General features: G+C 39.5%; 1 protein-coding gene and 1 long non-coding RNA gene across 2 annotated transcripts in view; one reads left to right on the top strand and one right to left on the bottom strand.

The window, feature by feature from the left end:
- Window positions 1–19,922, bottom strand: part of LOC117522193 (gastrula zinc finger protein XlCGF57.1-like) — a 215,668-nt gene that overhangs the window by 25,743 nt on the left and 170,003 nt on the right. Inside the window, exon 2 of the mRNA XM_034183597.1 lies at window positions 6,751–7,416. Coding sequence (XP_034039488.1) covers window positions 6,751–7,416 — 666 coding nt within the window. The remainder of the gene's footprint in view (window positions 1–6,750; window positions 7,417–19,922) is intronic.
- Window positions 327–2,063, top strand: LOC117522201. The gene is made up of 3 exons (XR_004564170.1): window positions 327–464; window positions 986–1,126; window positions 1,983–2,063. It is a non-coding gene; the product is annotated as an uncharacterized LOC117522201 (long non-coding RNA).

Here is a 19,922-nt window from a genome sequence, read left to right as displayed (position 1 = left end):
TAAAGGCGGTTTGGCAACCGCCACCAACTGGACTGCAGTGTTGGTCAGGAGAGACCGTCTGGTGATGTGCGCATGCGTACAACAGAACAGCGCCCGCAATGATTCAAAATAAATCCATTTTTTAAAATAAATAAAACTAAAATTTAAAATAAAATTAACCTTTCAGTTTTCTTTATAAAAACATCAAAAACTTAGATCAATGTGAACAAATAAACACTAAGTCATGAATCTGTCTCCGGGTCATAGGTCGTTATATCCCATGATGCCACGCGCCCATAGGATCGCGCTATTTCAAAATGAGGCTGTTTTTGGAAAAGGACCGCGTTATTTTCGTCTGTTCCTTTTATTTCGCATTTACGCTTGTATTATGATGAAATACGGCCTTTTTGAATTCTTTGAGGAAGATGCCGTCGGAGTAGGCGAAGTGGATTGTTGGCCACGAAGAGATTGGAAGTAAAACAGAGGTATGTATTATGTTACGTTGTTAAAAAAAAAAGCTTTTAAACAGCGATCGCCTCGGACATCACACAAGAAGCGAGGAGTTCCGAGTGCATACGTGGGCTCATGAGTAGGAAAAACTCAGCTCGGGATAAAAGCGACACGCCGCACCGCCGCCATTTAACTCCGCAAAGTGGCCCCGCCCCCAGCCCCGCCCCGCCCCGCCCCGCCCCCAGCCGAGCACCGACGCTGCTCTTTCACCGTGTTTCCGCGACGACACCGAGCAGCCGGGCATGGCTTCAGGAACGGGAATGAATAAATAATACACACACACACACACATATATATATATATATAACACATTGCTTATTAAGTATGCAAATTGGTCTGAAAAAAAGAATTGACATTTTCAACTCAGTATGTTACAGTTAGGTTTTCACAGAAGTATATATTTAGATTCTAAACATGCAAAATAATAAATGTGAAATAATTCAATTTCAGATCCTAATACCTTAAAGAATTAACATTCATGTACCTTCTATTTCAGATGATCTTCCAAACTTGCACCACACTGCAAATAAATATGCAAAGAACACAAATGTATGTTTGCAGTCACCAAACCAGAAGGGTGAGAGTGAAAAACTCAAGGTTTGACTCGTCCTCAGAAGATGACCGTCCACTATTGCAGGTACCGTTTTCTATATTTGCTTCTTGAATCATCAATGTGACATCATTATGTGACACAAAACAAACAATACTTGTGCCTGTTTGAGGCAATTTATCAACATGGCATTTAAATTTACATGCTTTCATGTCCTGCAAATTTCACCATTATCTCGATTGGGAAACTGAAATAAGTTGACAGCATTTGTGCAGTTTTTGTCAAAGAAATACTTCTTCTGGAATTTGATGGTGATTTTGACAGCGTATGCCCTCCAGTAACATTGCTCTCTTAATGGCAGTTTAGGGATTGTTTTCTTGCTTTCTAGACGGGCCGCTTCACTGCCGACCCGCGCTGACCAACCTGCTCCACTTTCTAGGACAACCCGCTCCACTGTCTCAAGACGACCCGCTCTACTTTTCAGTTGAAAGAATCACTTATTTAATGATAGAAATGTAGAAGGAATAACACTTACTGACATGACTGAGTGAACATGACATTGTGCGCTGCAGATGACGTTTGTATATAATTCGTTAACCACTTTGTGTAGATATAAGAAAACAGCAAATTTTGTAGGGGGATAACATTAAGTTATCTGTTGAATAAGAAATGAAAAACAAGTGAATGGTATCTGGTAAGTAAGAAATATCTAGGATGACCCGCTCCGCTTTGAGTGGAGCGGGTCATCCAGCGCAGGTCGGTGTTGGAGCGGGTCGTCCAGCAAACCAGAGCAAGTCGGCCAGCGCGGGTCGGCAGTGGAGCGGGTCATCCAGACACCGTTTTCTTCATGAATGCACTATGATAGTGTCTGTGTATGTCCTTGTCACGTGTATTTCACTTTAATGCTGCATGTATGACTCAGAATATAATTTTGTCTCTGTAGATTAAGAAGAAAAAGAATGTGGTTTCAAAGAACAATGATGAAGAGCTGGCAAGAGCTATATAGAAGGAAATGAAAGAGAAGGTATGTATAAAATAACATTATGATTGTTTCCAAGAAATGGTATAATAGTATATACAGATAAAGTACATTTACTGCCGTGCTTTACATACACATCATATTAAACTGTTCTTTTTACCACACATGTACAGACCACAACGGCTTCACAAGAAGGAAGAATGTATTTTGAGTCCTGAGGTAAGCTACATCTACAATTCTTATTGTTCTTTGCTTGCTTTATTTATCATCGCAACTTTAATTTCAGTAGGGTTAAATTAATCATGATTATTATTCTGTTACAGAGTGAAGATGATGATGAAGTAATGGACAAGAGCATGCATATTGCATTGGTGAGCACCCCATTGCCCTTTTTAACTCATAAAACACCCAGTGGCAATAGTGTCAGTCATTTTGACTTTGTATAATTACTGAACAATCTGCATTTATTTACAGCTGGACTTAACTCCCTTGTTGCATTTATGTGTGCCAATGATGTAAAAAAAATTGACAATAATTGTACATTGTGTCAAATTTAAAGTGGCACCTCCACATATACTGGAATTCTGTTTTTTCTTTAGCATAAGGATAAATGTGTGCACACATACAAGTATATTTGCTTTCTTATGGGGGGGTCAATTGTGAACAAAAATCATGTTCTGTGCAAAAAGCCAAATTATTTACTTGGTGCAATTTACTGGTAACATGTACCAGATTAAAAAAAAAAAAAAAGTCACTGCCATTGAGTTATCTTTCATTTGGTCAGTTAAAAAGAGAGAGAGAAAAAAGACAAAATAATAATGGAATATTAAAAATTAAACCAGGCAATAATATTTTTTCTTCCATTTGTGCACATCAAGCCTCCATGGTGAAAAAAGGATGTGTTTCTTATTCTGGACAATACTTTGTATACTGTTTGTTGTAGGAAACGTTTTACTGTTGTACATCATCTCAAGCTTTATTTTGTGCCTAACCTAGTCTCTTTTAATTTCAGGTAACTTTGTGGCCAGGGGTGGCCATAACAGTTTGGCAAAAGAGGTTACTAAATGCAAAAAAAAAAAAAGTTAAAGAATACACAAACACCCTGCTGTGGATGATTCTCACACCAGAAGTGCTACAATCATCTTCCCTCACTGGAAAGAAAAGCAACGCTTTTAAAGATGTGAGAGCCAAAAAGAAGCTGCCTGGTGTAGTTCATAATTGGTAAGTTAACTGGCATAACAATAACATTATTAATGCAATGCCTTACATATATTTGCTCTATTAGAGGCGCACCTAGACCAAAATTAAATTTTTCGATACAGAAATATTAAAAATTACTCATTTTGACCATAAAAACACCCGTTATTTACGTAAACCCATGCGCTTCTAATAGAGGAAATATGGTAATGTTTTTCCCCAGCTTTGGGAACTGGTGGTATAATTTAACTAATTTCTTGGAAAATTTTTGAATCTGTTTTAATTGCTGTTAAACCCTATGCTGGTTGGTTTTGCTTTTATCTGTATGCTGCATCCACAAGTTAGATTTTATTTTACATATGCAGATTATATCAAAGAACAGACCCGTTCTCCTGATGTTCAACCAGTCAAAACGGCCATCACTCACCTCTTGAACACCGAAGACAAACGCTTGCTGAAGAAGTGTGATACCGCTGATTAAAGGCTTGCCCTGAAGTTAATGTTCAATATTTCATCCAAGAAAATTGTCACTTTTTGTGTATTGCTTGTGTATTGTGAAATAAATTTTATATTTAAATGTTTAATTGTTTCCATTATCCTTTGTATATTTTATGGCATTATGACTTGTAGGTTCCTATAGAGATCCTATAGGTTGGCCTATAAGCTCATAGGTTCTGATAGAAATTCTATAGGCCGGCCTATAGGCTCTTACAGAGATCCTATGGGTTGGCCTGCGGGCTTTTATAGCTATCCTATAGGACTGCCTATAGAGGGCCTATAGGTGAGTCCCAATTGCCTATAGCCACTTATAGGTTTCTCTATAGGCTTGTCCACGGAAATTCTATAGCAACCTATAGGTCATGCCTATAGAATTACCTATAGATTTTTTCCGTAAGGGAAACGAAGTTGGGACGTTGTGTAAAATGGAAATAAAAATACAATGATTTTCAAATCCTCTTCAACCTATATTCAATTGAATACACCACAAAGACAAGATACTTAATGTTCAAACTGATAAACTTTATTGTTTTTATGTCAATATTTGCTCATTTTGAAATGGATGTCTGCAACACGTTTCAAAAAAGCTGGGACAGTGGTATGTTTACCACTGTGTTACATCACCTTTACTTCTAACAACACTCAATAAGCGTTTGGGAACTGAGGACACTGAGTGACATGATTTGGTATAAAAGAGAAAACCCCAAAAGGCTCAGCCATTCACAAGCAGAGATGGGGCGAGGATCACCACTTTGTGAACAACTGCATGAAAAAAATAGTCCAACAGTTTCAATGTTTAACGTTCAGTTGCAAGTAATTTAGGAATTCCATCATCTACAGTCCATAATAACACCACCCCCCTGGGGCACTTTGAATACCTGGTGATGCCCTTTGGTCTCACTAATGCGCCCGCCATGTTCCAAGCCCTGGTAAATGATGTACTGAGAGATTTCCTTCACCTCTGTTTTTGGACAACTTACTCATTTTTTCCAGGAATTAATCTGATGATGGTCACCATGTCCACCTAGTGACTTCTAGCGAACCATTTATTTGTCAAAGCCAAAAAGTGTGCCTTCCATCAGTCCAGTGTAACCTTTTTAGGATTTGTTTTCCAACAAGATCAGACCAGACCCAGCCAAGATCTGTGTGGTCTCTGACTGGCCAGTCCCTACTAATGTTAAGCAGCTTCAACAATTCCTCGGGTTTGCCAACTTTTCTGCCAGTTCATCAGAAACTTCAGTCAGGTCGCTGCTCCCCTACACAGTCTTACTTCTGCTAAGACCCCCTTTCATTTGGTCTGCCAAAGCAGAACATGCATTCAACACACTGAAACGCAAATTCACTCATGCCCCCATAATTATCCAGCCTGATCCGGATCATCAGTTCATTGTGGAGGTCCATGCCTCTGACATGGAGATCGGGGCCATCCTTTCCCAGCAAGCGTGGGGCGAGAACCAGTTGCACCCTTGTATGTCTTTCTCCTGGCGTCTGTCTCCTGCTGAACGTAATTATGATGTGGGGAACCGGGAGCTCCTGGCGGTCAAGGAGGTGCTGGAGGAGTGGAGGCACTGGCTGGAAGGTACGTCAATTCCCTTCACAGTGTGGACAGATAATAAGAATCTTGAATACATTCAAGGTGCTAAACGGCTCAATTCTCACCAGGCCAGGTCACTATTTTTTGGATGGTTCAGTTTTTCCATTACCTACAGACCTGGGAGCAAGAACACTAAAGCAGATGCCTTGTCACGTCAATTCATCTCTCAGGACCACGCAGCAGCACTGGACTCCATCATTCCCAGCCAGGTGGTGGTGGGAGCCCTCTCTTGGGATATCGAAAGGGTCATCCGGGAGGCCCAGAGGTCACTTCCAGAACCTGGAGGAGGACCCCCCGGACAGTTCTATGTGCCTCCAGATGCTCGTCCTGCCATCCTGCAGTTTGTACATGCCTCAAAGTTTTCCTGTTGCCCTGGTATTCTTCACACCCTCAGCAGTTTCAAGGAGCACTTCTGGTGGCCCTCAGTCCAGGCAGATGTGCGTGAATATTATTAGTTATTACCATTATTGTTGTTGCTATTATTATTAATATATAATTTTGTTTTTACAACAAACGTTGAGCCATTAATTATTATACAGAAAACAAATGCACACAAATGTGTTGAGATGCGAACACCTTAATGCTAACTTTGACATTGAAAACGCCATAGACATGCTAACGTGTTAGCGTCGATCCCATTTTTAAGTTCTAAAATACATCAGAACAATTAAACTACATGAAATTCATGAAGACTGAAAAGACTGTTACAGCATTTCAAAACCAAAGCTAAAGCTTGGAGAATATTTTGAAAATCATGGTAAAATATCAATAACATACCTTATAATGAAAGTCACTTTTCCTGTTTCTTTTAGCTATCGGGTGTGTTCATGAATTTAATTCAAGCCAGCGCCATTCCAGATTCTTGATTGCTTATTAAACTTTTTCAAACCATCTTTCTTGCCATCTCTCCTCTGTCCAACGTCACTCCATGACAGACAATCCGCAAATTTTTCTTTAAAAATTTGATAGCTCAAAGTATCCAATGTCCACATGCTACGTTTAGCAGCAGTCACACACAGCATCGTCGTAGCAACCAACCAGTCCTGCTTTAATCCTGCGCTTTGAGTGAGGTATTTTTCCTCAGTGGAGTTCCGTGGATCTGAGGACACCGATTTGTATCTGCTGTACACATCAGTGTCTACGGACTTATAAAACTTACAGAATATCGTAAAAAAAAAGAACGCTTTGCGAAAGGCATTTTAAAAGCCCAGTGAAGATCACGATTAGAGTAAAACATCATCACCCCCTTCCCTCCTCCCCATGATGAAATCCGCGGAATTCCTCGGAGCAGCAGTTTTCACAGCCATGTCTTCCAGCCCTTTTGAGGCCATAATCATTGGGTACTCTTACATTGATAATTTTGGCTGTTTTTTCTTGATTGTTCCGAATGACAAAATCAGGTTCAATTGCACCTCCTTTGATTATGTCTTCTGCTGGGATCATGATTTCTCATGTGTTTGATCAGACTGTTCTTAGCTGCAAATTTTTTACCACATTCAGAACAGCTAAATGGTTTTTGTCCTGTATGAATTCTTGAGTGTCTGACCAGACTGCTATTATCGCCAAATCTTTTACCACACACAGAACAGTTAAATGGTTTCTGTCCTGTATGAATTCTCAGGTGCCTGACCAGACTGCTATTATCTCCAAATCTTTTACCACACTCAGAACAAGTAAATGGTTTCTGTCCCGTGTGAATTCTCATGTGTGTGATCAGACTACTCTTAGCTGAAAATTTTTTACCGCACTCAGAACAGCTAAATGGTTTCTGTCCTGTGTGAATTCTCATGTGTATGACTAGACTGTTCTTATGGCCAAACTGTTTACTGCACTCAGAACAACTAAATGGCTTCTGTCCAGTGTGAATTCTCATGTGTGTGTTCAGACTGCTCTTATGTGCAAATCTTTTACCACACTCAGAGCAGCTAAATGGTTTCTGTCCTGTGTGAATTCTTGAGTGTGTGTTCAGACTGCTCTTATCTACAAATCTTTTTCCACACTCACAACAGCAAAATGGTTTCTGTCCCGTGTGAAGTCTCATATGTGTGATCAGGTGGCTCTTTTGTCCAAATCTTTTTCCACACTCAGAACAGATAAATGGTTTCTGTCCTGTATTAATTGTAAGGGGAGTAATTACATTACCCTTTTTTCCAAAAATTTCACCACACTTAGAACAGTTAGATGGTTTTTCACTTCCTTGCCTTCTCTTTTCTTGCTTTAAGTAGTTATTGTGATCACATGTTTTTCCATTTTCAGAGCTATTATATTTTTTCTTATTCATGTTGCACCTGCTATGACTAACAGAGACACTGCTGTTTTTTAGACTGTTAAAAGCTGAACTAAGTTTTTTAGTCTGCTTCCATTTGTAACTGTCAGTTTCAGAGCAATCTGAACTCCTTCCATTTGTATCTTGTGGTAAAAGACTACATGAACCTGATCGTGGTCCTTCACTGTCCTCTGCACCTGCTTGTGCCGTTAGTGTTCCGAGTACAGATGAGCTGCTGGCTACAGGCTCAGCCTCTGTGCTCTCAACACTTTGGCTTTGATGAACCTGTGATGACTGTGGGTTTTCATCATTGTCACTCTTCACAGGGACAGCACTAAAAGGGAACTTTGTGATATCGGCCTCCTCCGGCTGGTGAAGCTGTTGTACCTGTGGACTTATCCAGAGTTTCTCTTGTTCCTCTTTAATGTCCTCCTGGTCAACACTCAGGTTTCTTTCCTGCTGTTCAGGGAGAATTTCTTCTTTCATAAACAACAAAGCCTGCATGTCTGCAAAGGAGAAATTAAATTGATAGTATTTAGAATAACATTCATTAAGGGCCCCTTCACACGTACTGCGAATAAGTACAACTCAAAGCGACTCATGTCAGAACAGCTCGTATGAACCAACCATGAATCATCGTTCCGACAAGGCCGGCATGTAAGATGCCACTGCGATGGTTTGTGCACGTGGGAACACGTGAGGAAAAAATAAATTTAAAAAACTACATGCCACTCACAGGAATCTAACCTGCACTTTCCAAAAGCTGTGATTGCCAGTTAGTAACTTTACCACTGAGCTGTCATCGTTGTCCTGTGAAAGGTGCAGGAAACTGCCTGACATCAGGAAGGACATGGATGTATTTAAAAAAAAACACACACACAAAACCACACACCATATAAAAACACTGCATTTTATTGAACCCCTCTTATCAAGTGGACAATACAAGTGTGATCCGTCTGTTCCTCTGTAGATGACCCATGGTCACAGACGTACCGTCATGAAATGACAAGAATGGAGCATGCGCTCATCTCATGTCCACATCTGCTGGCGTGTGTCCTGCCTGACATGCATGTCTTGTGGACGGTGCGCGACAGGACAGACACCGTGCCATGTGGAACAGAACTCACGTGGGTGACGTGACAGTCAGATCATCCGCTGCATGTTATGATCTGACCGTCGCTTTCAACCTGGGGGCAGGCTGTCAATGTGCACGCACTCGTTTGCTGCAGCAAACCGTCACAGCAATATATGTTTACTAGTTACTTTTACTACTAGAGCCAATTTCTATGTTAATTAAACTGTTTTCTCCCTCATTTTATGGTACAACTGTGGATAAAATAACATTTCTGTGGAAAACCACCACAAAGTCGTATTGTGGCTGTGCACTGGACAAAATGCCGGCTAACCCCCTAGCCCTGAGTGAGATGATAGTTTAATGCGCTTACCAGTTTGGTCCAGGTTCTTCGCAATGTCTGAGTGTGAAGTCTCTCTTGCCTTTGTCCTTAAAGTCTCGAGACTGAACGTCATAGAGACATAGAAACGTGGTGAACATTTCCACAAATTTCCCCTCCAACAGCAGTTTTGTAACCATGTTAATTTGTGACGCCATGTTGAAATCACGTGCCTTAGGGAACTGCAGCAATTGGTCAGCTACAGACTGGCGCAGCGCAGAGGACGTGCGACCACTGTACACGCTGTTCCATTATCTCTTGTGGCAGAAAAAAAAAAAACCAAACATGCAGCCCTCATCTGCACGCCCTTCGCGCAACATCACCCCCGCGGAGAGGAACCGGCTGCGGCATCGGCCACAAGCCAGTTCCTCTTGGTGTGTGGCAGGCTTTACAGACACAGACTTTCAGAGTTTTGATCAATTCCTACCTGAGTTTTGAAGAACCTGTGATGACTGTGGTATTTCATCATCATTTTCAGTCTTCACAGGGACAAAATGTAACTTGGTCTTCTCAGTCTCCAGCCAGTGAAGCTGCTGTCCCTCGTTACTTGTCCAGACTTCCTCTTGTTCCTGTTTAATGTCTTTCTGGTCAACACTCAGATTCAACTCCTGCTGTTCAGGGAGCATTTCTTCTTTAATCACCAACTGTTGCAACATGTCTGCAAAGAAGCAAATATTATGAACAACAATGTGTCACAGTGAAGACAAATCAGCAGCACTGTCACCATGAAGTTACTACACTGACAGAACTGATACTGTGGAATTATACATCAAGCCTCCTTGGTTTAGATTTTTTTTTTCCCACATTCTTGATCTGGACCCAAATTATGTTTTCACACAACTCAGAGGTTCAGTCCAGTTGAAGAAATGCTTGATACTTGTTAAAGTTTATAATTGTCACCTTAGTTGTACAAAACTGGACAAATGTGCCACGAACATGAATGTGCCATGAATGAGAACCAGACAGACACACAGCTGGTCCAAACCCCCTCATGAAAGTAACCGTTTATCAACTGCACAACAACATTACAACAATAATAATTACAACATATCTGATGTAAAGTGTAACACCAGTCACAGCCAGAGAAGCCTGTAACTTCTTCTGGGTTGTCTGGGTGTCTTGGTGGCTTTCCTCACGCTTCTTCTTGCAGTCACTCAGTTTTTGAGAACTGTCTACTCCATACAGATTAGCCACAGTGTCGTACTGTTTCTATTTCTTCATAACTGATGTAAATAAAGTTCAAGACACATTCAGTGACTTGGAAATGTTCATGTATCCATCCCCTGACTTGTCTGAAGTGAACTGGATATAAAACTGCTTATTTACAGGTATTATACCAAAGCCATCCATTAGCAGCCGATCTGCTCTGTGTCAGCCTGATCCCATCAGATCTCAGAAGCTAAGCAGTGAGGGACCTGGTTAGACTTGGATGTGGCTGTGTGTGTTTCTCCAGGTAACACTGGAGTCGCGTCAGGAAGGGCATCTGGCGTAAAACCTGTGCCAAATATCAATGTGGATCTGGTTGTATCCGCTGTGGTGACCCCGAACACAAAAAACGGGAGCAGCCGAATGGACAACCATACCAAAGCCATCCATTATTTATGCAACTCATCTTGGCTTTTACATTTTTTTATCTATATCAAGTTGCATAGATTTGCTTTGAGTTTAAGGAAGATAATTTTAGAAATTTTAATTATTTTGTATTTGAAATGGCATAAATTAAAATGTGTAAAATTCCAAGTGTTCCAGTACTTTCGCAGGGCACTGTCTATCAGCCTGCAAAATCCTTCATGTTTTACAACTGATAATGGTTGGTCATTGAGTATGATGAAATTGAGCAACTTCTCGATAATCCCTTGCTTTCACGTTGTCTGGTGGAAGTTTGCCTTGTTTTTGGAATGACTCCAGAAGAGATTCCTGCCGGCTACTTTTGTCTTTCTGCCCCCGGCTAAAAAACCCTCATGCTCTTTAATGTTTAAGTTTGCTGTATTGTAGGTTGTGACGGAGCTTCCACCTCTAGGTTCAACGGCTTTGCAAACACTGCCCACTGCTGTCTTGCTTTGCAGTGTTTCTGGTGTAAAATATTTCCACACAGTGGACAAGTTGTGACGAAAAGTTGGTCAGCCACAGTACTCCTCAATGCTCGCCTGCTAGGACACTTATCAGAGCACTTTGTTTTTACTGCACACTGATATACTAGTGGTGGATGTGTGAAACAGAATTTCATTTTTATGTTCACATAAAAATGACAATAATAAACTACTTACTGCAACAAATACAACCCCTGGCAATAATTATGGAATCACCGGCCTCGGAGGATGTTCATTCAGTTGTTTAATTTTGTAGAAAAAAAGCAGATCACAGACATGACACAAAACTAAAGTCATTTCAAATGGCAACTTTCTGGCTTTAAGAAACACAGAAATCAGGAAAAAAAATTGTGGCAGTCAGTAACGGTTACTTTTTTAGACCAAGCAGAGGGAAAAAAAATATGGAATCACTCAATTCTGAGGAAAAAATTATGGAATCACCCTGTAAATTTTCATCCCCAAAACTAACTCCTGCATCAAATCAGATCTGCTCGTTAGTCTGCATCTAAAAAGGAGTGATCACACCTTGGAGAGCTGTTGCACCAAGTGGACTGACATGAATCATGGCTCCAACACGAGAGATGTCAATTGAAACAAAGGAGAGGATTATCAAACTCTTAAAAGAGGGTAAATCATCACGCAATGTTGCAAAAGATGTTGGTTGTTCACAGTCAGCTGTGTCTAAACTCTGGACCAAATACAAACAACATGGGAAGGTTGTTAAAGGCAAACATACTGGTAGACCAAGGAAGACATCAAAGCGTCAAGACAGAAAACTTAAAGCAATGTCTCAAAAATCGAAAATGCACAACAAAACAAATGAGGAATGAATGGGAGGAAACTGGAGTCAACGTCTGTGACCGAACTGTAAGAAACCGCCTAAAGGAAATGGGATTTACATACAGAAAAGCTAAACGAAAGCCATCATTAACACCTAAACAGAAAAAAACAAGGTTACAATGGGCTAAGGAAAAGCAATTGTGGACTGTGGATGACTGGATGAAAGTCATATTCAGTGATGAATCTCGAATCTGCATTGGGCAAGGTGATGATGCTGGAACTTTTGTTTGGTGCCGTTCCAATGAGATTTATAAAGATGACTGCCCGAAGAGAACATGTAAATTTCCACAGTCATTGATGATATGGGGCTGCATGTCAGGTAAAGGCACTGGGGAGATGGCGGTCATTACATCATCAATAAATGCACAAGTTTACGTTGATATTTTGGACACTTTTCTTATCCCATCAACTGAAAGGATGTTTGGGGATGATGAAATCATTTTTCAAGATGATAATGCATCTTGCCATAGAGCAAAAACTGTGAAAACATTTCTTGCAAAAAGACACACAGGGTCAATGTCATGGCCTGCAAATAGTCCGGATCTTAATCCAATTGAGAATCTTTGGTGGAAGTTGAAGAAAATGGTCCATGACAAGGCTCCAACCTGCAAAGCTGATCTGGCAACAGCAATCAGAGAAAGTTGGAGCCAGATTGATGAAGAGTACTGTTTGTCACTCATTAAGTCCATGCCTCAGAGACTGCAAGCTGTTATAAAAGCCAGAGGTGGTGCAACAAAATACTAGTGATGTGTTGGAGCGTTCTTTTGTTTTTCATGATTCCATAATTTTTTCCTCAGAATTGAGTGATTCCATATTTTTTTCCTCTGCTTGGTCTAAAAAATTAACTGTTACTGACTGCCACAATTTTTTTTCCTGATTTCTTATAGTGTTTCTTAAAGCCAGAAAGTTACCATTTGAAATGACTTTAGATTTGTGTCATGTCTGTGATCTGCTTTTTTTTCTACAAAATTAAACAACTGAATGAACATCCTCCGAGGCCGGTGATTCCATAATTTTTGCCAGGGGTTGTATATTCAGCTGTGGGACTGTCACATTCCTGAAACTGTCATGATCCTCCATGACAGCAGACGCATGTGAAACAGACACTAAAACAAGAGTCATCAGGAGAGGACACATCACCCCGGTGCCCACAAATCAGAAATACAGTGTCGGGGGGATCACCAGGTACAGTAGTGTTCAGAATAATAGTAGTGCTATGTGACTAAAAAGATTAATCCAGGTTTTGAGTATATTTCTTATTGTTAGATGGGAAACAAGGTACCAGTAGATTCAGTAGATTCTCACAAATCCAACAAGACCAAGCATTCATGATATGCACACTCTTAAGGCTATGAAATTGGGCTATTAGTAAAAAAAAGTAGAAAAGGGGGTGTTCACAATGTGAATATGTTCAAACTGCTTTTTTTAACAATCCTGTGAATCACTAAACTAGTATTTAGTTGTATAACCACAGTTTTTCATTTCTTCACATCTGCGAGGCATTAATTTTGTTGGTTTGGAACCAAGATTATTTTTTTTTCAATATTTATTTCATTCATTTAAAAGAAAAACAAAAAATCAGAAATGAATATATTACAAGACATTGAATGAAAGGGAGCAGAGGGAAGAACAAGTCATATTTTCTGCCCCTTTTTACAATACAATCTTTCAATTTTAAGCATCATTATTCAACATTATTTAACAGATTACATTTTTTGACTGTCACATACCACTGACTTATTTAATAATTTTAGCCATTATTTAAAAGATTACATTTTTAACAGGTTACATTTTAGACTTAAAACATTTTAGACATTATTAACAGATTACATTTTAGACTGTCACAACCCACTGACTTATTTCATAGTTTCATACTTAATACATCTAGTTTAATATGTTTTTTTAAAGAATTTACGTGACCTTGATTCTTTGATTTCTTTGTTGAGGTTGTTCCATAATTTTACACCATTCACTGCAATACTCCGTTCCTTTACTTTGGTTCTGAATCTTGGTTTTTTAAAGACTTCTATTGCTTTCAAATTATAACTACTTACTCTTTTTTCAAACATATTTTGAATGTTTATTGGTAAGATATTTTTATTAGCTTGGTGCATTGTTTGTAATATTTTCGAATCAACTAAATCATGAAATTTAAGTACCCTATACTTAATGAGTAATGGATTAGATGGAGGGTGGCTGGGCGCTCCCTTAGAGATAGGGTGAGGAGCTCGGTCACTCGGGAGGAGCTCGGAGTCGAGCCACTGCTCCTCCACGTCAGAAGGAGTCAGTTGAAGTGGCTCGGGCATCTTTTCCGGATGCCCCCTGGACGCCTCGCTGGAGAGGTGTTCCGGGCACGTCCCACTGGAAGGACGCCCCGGGGAAGACCCAGGACACGCTGGAGGGACTACATCTCTCGGCTGGCTTGGGAACGCCTTGGGGTTCCCCCGGAGGAGCTTGGGGAGGTGTGTGTGGATCGGGAGGTCTGGGCGGCTTTGCTTGAGCTACTGCCCCCGCGACCCGACTCCGGATAAAGCGGAAGAAAATGGATGGATGGATGGATCTCTAAAACGACTATTGCTAATCATTTTTAAAGCTCTTTTCTGCAGAATAAATAATGGTTGTGTATAAGTTTTACATGTTGATCCCGAGATTTCTACACAATAAGTTAAATATGGGACAATCAATGAATTGTACAATGTTAATAAACCATGTAAGATCTTCATCAATCATGACTCCTAGAAATTTTGTTTCTTTTACCCTTTGTACACTCAAAAATATAAACGCAACACTTTTGGTTTTGCTCCCATTTTGTATGAGATGAACTCAAAGATCTAAAACTTTTTCCACATACACAATATCACCATTTCCCTCAAATATTGTTCACAAACCAGTCTAAATCTGTGATAGTGAGCACTTCTCCTTTGCTGAGATAATCCATCCCACCTCACAGGTGTGCCATATTAAGATGCTGATTAGACACCATGATTAGTGCACAGGTGTGCCTTAGACTGCCCACAATAAAAGGCCACTCTGAAAGGTGCAGTTTTATCACACAGCACAATGCCACAGATGTTGCAAGATTTGAGGGAGCGTGCAATTGGCATGCTGACAGCAGAAATGTCAACCAGAGCTGTTGCTCGTGTATTGAATGTTCATTTCTCTACCATAAGCCGTCTCCAAAGGAGTTTCAGAGAATATGGCAGTACATCCAACCAGCCTCACAACCGCAGACCACGTGTAACCACACCAGCCCAGGACCTCCCCATCTAGCATGTTCACCTCCAAGATCGTCTGAGACCAGCCACTCGGACAGCTGCTGAAACAATCTGTTTGCATAACCAAAGAATTTCTGCACAAACTGTCAGAAACCGTCTCAGGGAAGCTCATCTGCATGCTCGTCTCGACCTGACTCCAGTTCGTCGTCGTAACCGACTTGAGTGGGCAAATGCTCACATTCGCTGGCGTTTGGCACGTTGGAGAGGTGTTCTCTTCACGGATGAATCCTGGTTCACACTGTCCAGGGCAGATGGCAGACAGCGTGTGTGGCGTTGTGTGGGTGAGCGGTTTTCTGATGTCAATGTTGTGGATCGAGTGGCCCATGGTGGCGGTGGGGTTATGGTATGGACAGGCGTCTGTTATGGACGAAGAACACAGGCGCATTTTATTGATGGCATTTTGAATGCAAAGAGATACCGTGACGAGATCCTGAGGTCCATTGTTGTGCCATCCAAGAACATCACCTCATGTTGCAGCAGGATAATGCACAGCCCCATGTTGCAAGGAGCTGTACACAATTCTTGGAAGCTGAAAATGTCCCAGTTCTTGCATGGCCGGCATACTCACCGGACATGTCACCCACTGAGCATGTTTGGGATGCTCTGGACCGGCATATACGACAGCGTGTACCAGTTCCTGCCAATATCCAGCAACTTCGCACAGCCATTGAAGAGGAGTGGACCAACATTCCACAGGCCACAATTGACAACCTGATCAACTCTATGCGAAGGAGATGTGTTGCACTGCATGAGGCAAATGGTGGTCACACCAGATACTAACTGGTATCCCCCCCCCCCCCAATAAAACAAAACTGCAACTTTCAGAGTGGCCTTTTATTGTGGGCAGTCTAAGGCACACCTGTGCACTAATCATGGTGTCTAATCAGCATCTTGATATGGCACACCTGTGAGGTGGGATGGATTATCTCAGCAAAGGAGAAGTGTTCACTATCACAGCTTTAGACTGGTTTGTGAACAATATTTGAGGGAAATGGTGATATTGTGTATGTGGAAAAAGTTTTAGATCTTTGAGTTCATCTCATACAAAATGGGAGCAAAACCAAAAGTGTTGCGTTTATATTTTTGTTGAGTGTATGTCCATTCCATCTATTTTTAATGACATTTTTTTCCCCACTCTGTCATTAAACAATATGAAATTTGTCTTAAGATTTAGTGACAATCTGTTTATATCAAACCAATGTTTAACTTTTTCCAACTCTGTATTTAGCACTTGTACTACTTCCTGTATATCTGATCCAGAGTAAAATAATGTTGTATCATCAGCAAATAATATGCTACCAAAGTCATTGATATACAAAATAAACAGTTTGGGTCCAAGTACCGACCCTTGTGGTACTCCATAAATAATGTTACACAATTCTGATTTAGTGTTATTTATCTGAACAAACTGTTTTCTATTTTCTAAGTAGCGTTTTACCCACTGATGTGCAATACCTCTAATTCCATATTGTTGTAACTTATGAAGCAATCTTGAGTGGTCGATAACATCAAAAGCTTTTTCCAGGTCGATAAAAATACTTACAAAATAATCCTTATTATCTATTGTTGTTGATATTTTCTCTGTTAATTCCATAATTGCCATAGCTGTCGAATGTTTTGTTCTGAATCCATACTGAGCATTATTTAAAATATGTTTCTCAATGAATTTGTCCAACCTTGTCACAAAAACTTTTTCCATAATTTTAGAAAACTGTGGAAGCAATGACACTGGCCTGTAATTTGAAACGTTATGTTTGTCTCCATTTTTATATAATGGGACTACCTTGGCAATTTTCGCTTCGTCTGGGAAAATTCCTGTTGACAGAGACAGATTACAAATGTAAGTGAATGGTTCAGTAAGAGTTTCTATTATACTTTTTAAAGTCATCGTGTCTAAATCTTCATAGTCAGTTGATCTTTTGCTTACAGTTTTTACAATATTTCTTATTTCATCTTTTTCCACATTGTCAAGGAAAATACTATTGACTGTATTTACAAGTGTATTTAATTTATCTTCTACTATTAGTTTATTTCCCACCAGACTTGATCCCACATTTTAAAAATAATCAAACTCATTTGCAACTTCTTTTATGTCATATATCATATATTTTCCTTGACAAAGTAATTTGGAAAAGTTGATTTCACTCCATCACACTTTTTATAATTCCCCATGTTGCCCTCATTATCTTTACTCTTATTTAATTGTTCACTATAATAATCTGTTTCCTAATTATTGTCAATAGTTTATTTTTATATTTTTTGTATCTGTGTTCTGTTTCCTTTGTTTGCATTTTTAAAAAGCACCTATATAAATAGTTTTTCTTTACACAAGCATTTTTTATTCCCTTAGCCATGGTTTATTTACTCTTTTCTTAAATTTTTTTATTAATTTACAGTTTTTATTATATGATTTCATCAGTATTTTCATAAATGAATTATATGCTACTTTGTCACCGACATAAACTTCTTCCCAATTTTGATTTTTAAGATCATAATTTAATGCCTCTAAGGCTTTTACTGACTTCTCTTTTAAAATCTATAACAGTTTTTTCTTGTACCAATTTTTGTATTTAAATACTGAAAAAACTGGTAAATGATCACTAAGATCTGTCATCAAGATCCCATTCTTAATAATTTCATCTGTTCTATTTGTGAATATATTGTCAATTACAGTTGCACTTTGCGATGTAATTCTGGTTGGTTTTGTTATCAAGGGGAATAAACCCAAACTATACACTGAATTCAGAAAATCACTTGTTCTTTGGCAACTGGAGCTTTCTATATTAATGTTAAAGTCTTCACACATAAAAAACGTTTTTTTTTTTTATTTGATGGAATAATTCTATTATTTTATCTGTAACTTTCACAACACAAGAGTCTGGTGCTCTGTATAGACAACTGATTAGAATATTTTTAGATGTTTCATGTACAATTTCCACTGTTATAATTTCTATGACATCATCTATAATTGTCATTTCTTCTACAATTGTACGTCAGATCTGTTTTTGTGTACAAAGCAATACCTCCGCCTTTTTTAATCTCTTCTGTTTACAAAATACAGCTCATATCCCTCCATTTGAACATCAGCCATGAGGTCATCTTTAAGCCAAGATTCTGTGATTGCAACAATGCTGAATCTATTTTTAAACTGATTTAAATAATCTTTTATTTTTGACATTTTACAATACAAGCTTCGGCTGTTTATATGTATAAGTGACGGTATCTTCTGCAATTTTTTCACTATTTAGCTGTTCTTCCATATAATACTCACAATCAATTGTTTTTAAGTCAAATATACTTTCATCAATGTTGGTGTCTATGTCATATTTTATCATCTGCTTCCATGTTTGATCTGATTTTTGTTGGTCAAATTACCAACTGGCGTCATACTTAATTGTCTATTCAAGTATTTAAATATTTTGTAAGGTCATCCATGTTTTTGATTTGTATACCATTTGTTCCTTCTTTCACTCTAATCCATACCCTACAGTTCTAGACCCATGTAGCAACAATGTGTTTGGTTTTTTTTTAGTAGTCTTGCTTCCCTAGCAATATCTGCATTTTTTTTGTTAGATGCTCATTTATATAGACACTTGTTCCTTTCAGATTCTTTGCCTGTCTTAATAATTAATTTTTGTATTTCTGCTTGTAAATTGTATAACAATGTTAGATAGTTTATTTTTACTATCTTTGGATAGAATAGTATGACAGTCTGATAGTGTCTTGATGGATGACAACACCTTTTTGATATAAAAGATTTGTAACTTGTTGTTCCAGTGTTTGAAGTTCTTCAGGTGGTGCACCCTCCCCATTGGCTCCACTTGAATCCACTACCCTTGCATAAGACCGATGTTTTGTTTCTAAACCAGATATTATAACATCGTCTTTTCTAGAGTATTGTTTAAGTTCATCCACACGTTGTTCAAGCTTCTTAATCTTGTCCTTCTCTTTAACAAGATTTTTGAGCTTTTTAATCTCCTCTGTCAACTTGTCTAGATTAGACATGTCTTTTGATATACGGTTTAATGAGGTCTTTATCTCCTCTATGTCTTCCTCAAATTTATCCGTTTTCTTAGGTGGTGCTATGTTGACTATTGTGGTTTAATACTGGCCACTATTAATTGTGAAACAATTCTCACTTAGTCTCCACCACCACAGGTCCGGTCGCCACACACCGACCCGCCCCGATGTTAACCTCGGATATAGCCGCCACCAGCCTCGGTCGTAGCCGCTGCCGCCGGTTTGACGCCTTGTTGTTTGACCAATTCAGCCTAAAGGTCTCGTCACATCACACCGTTTCTTAATTAGCGTCTAACACAGCATGCAGGAGTCTCTTCATCTGGAGTTGGTCCCCAGGTCAAATCTGACCTGTCATTTTGGATTTTGCTGGTTTACTAGTGTGCTTGGGGTCATTGTCTTGTTGAAGCACCCATTTCAAGGGCATGTCCTCTTCAGCACAAGGCAACATGACCTCTTCAAGTATTTTGACATATCCAAACTGATCCATGATACCTGGTATGCGATATATAGGCCCAACACCATAGTAGGAGAAACATGCCCATATCATGATGCATGCACCACCATGCTTCACTGTCTTCACTGTGAACTGTGGCTTGAATTCAGAGTTTGGGGGTCGTCTCACAAACTGTCTGCGGCCCTTGGACCCAAAAAGAACAATTTTACTCTCATCAGT

Source organism: Thalassophryne amazonica, chromosome 12, assembly GCF_902500255.1.
Source record: "Thalassophryne amazonica chromosome 12, fThaAma1.1, whole genome shotgun sequence".
Lineage (NCBI taxonomy): Eukaryota > Metazoa > Chordata > Actinopteri > Batrachoidiformes > Batrachoididae > Thalassophryne > Thalassophryne amazonica.
This window is presented reverse-complemented; position numbering and strand designations above follow the sequence as displayed.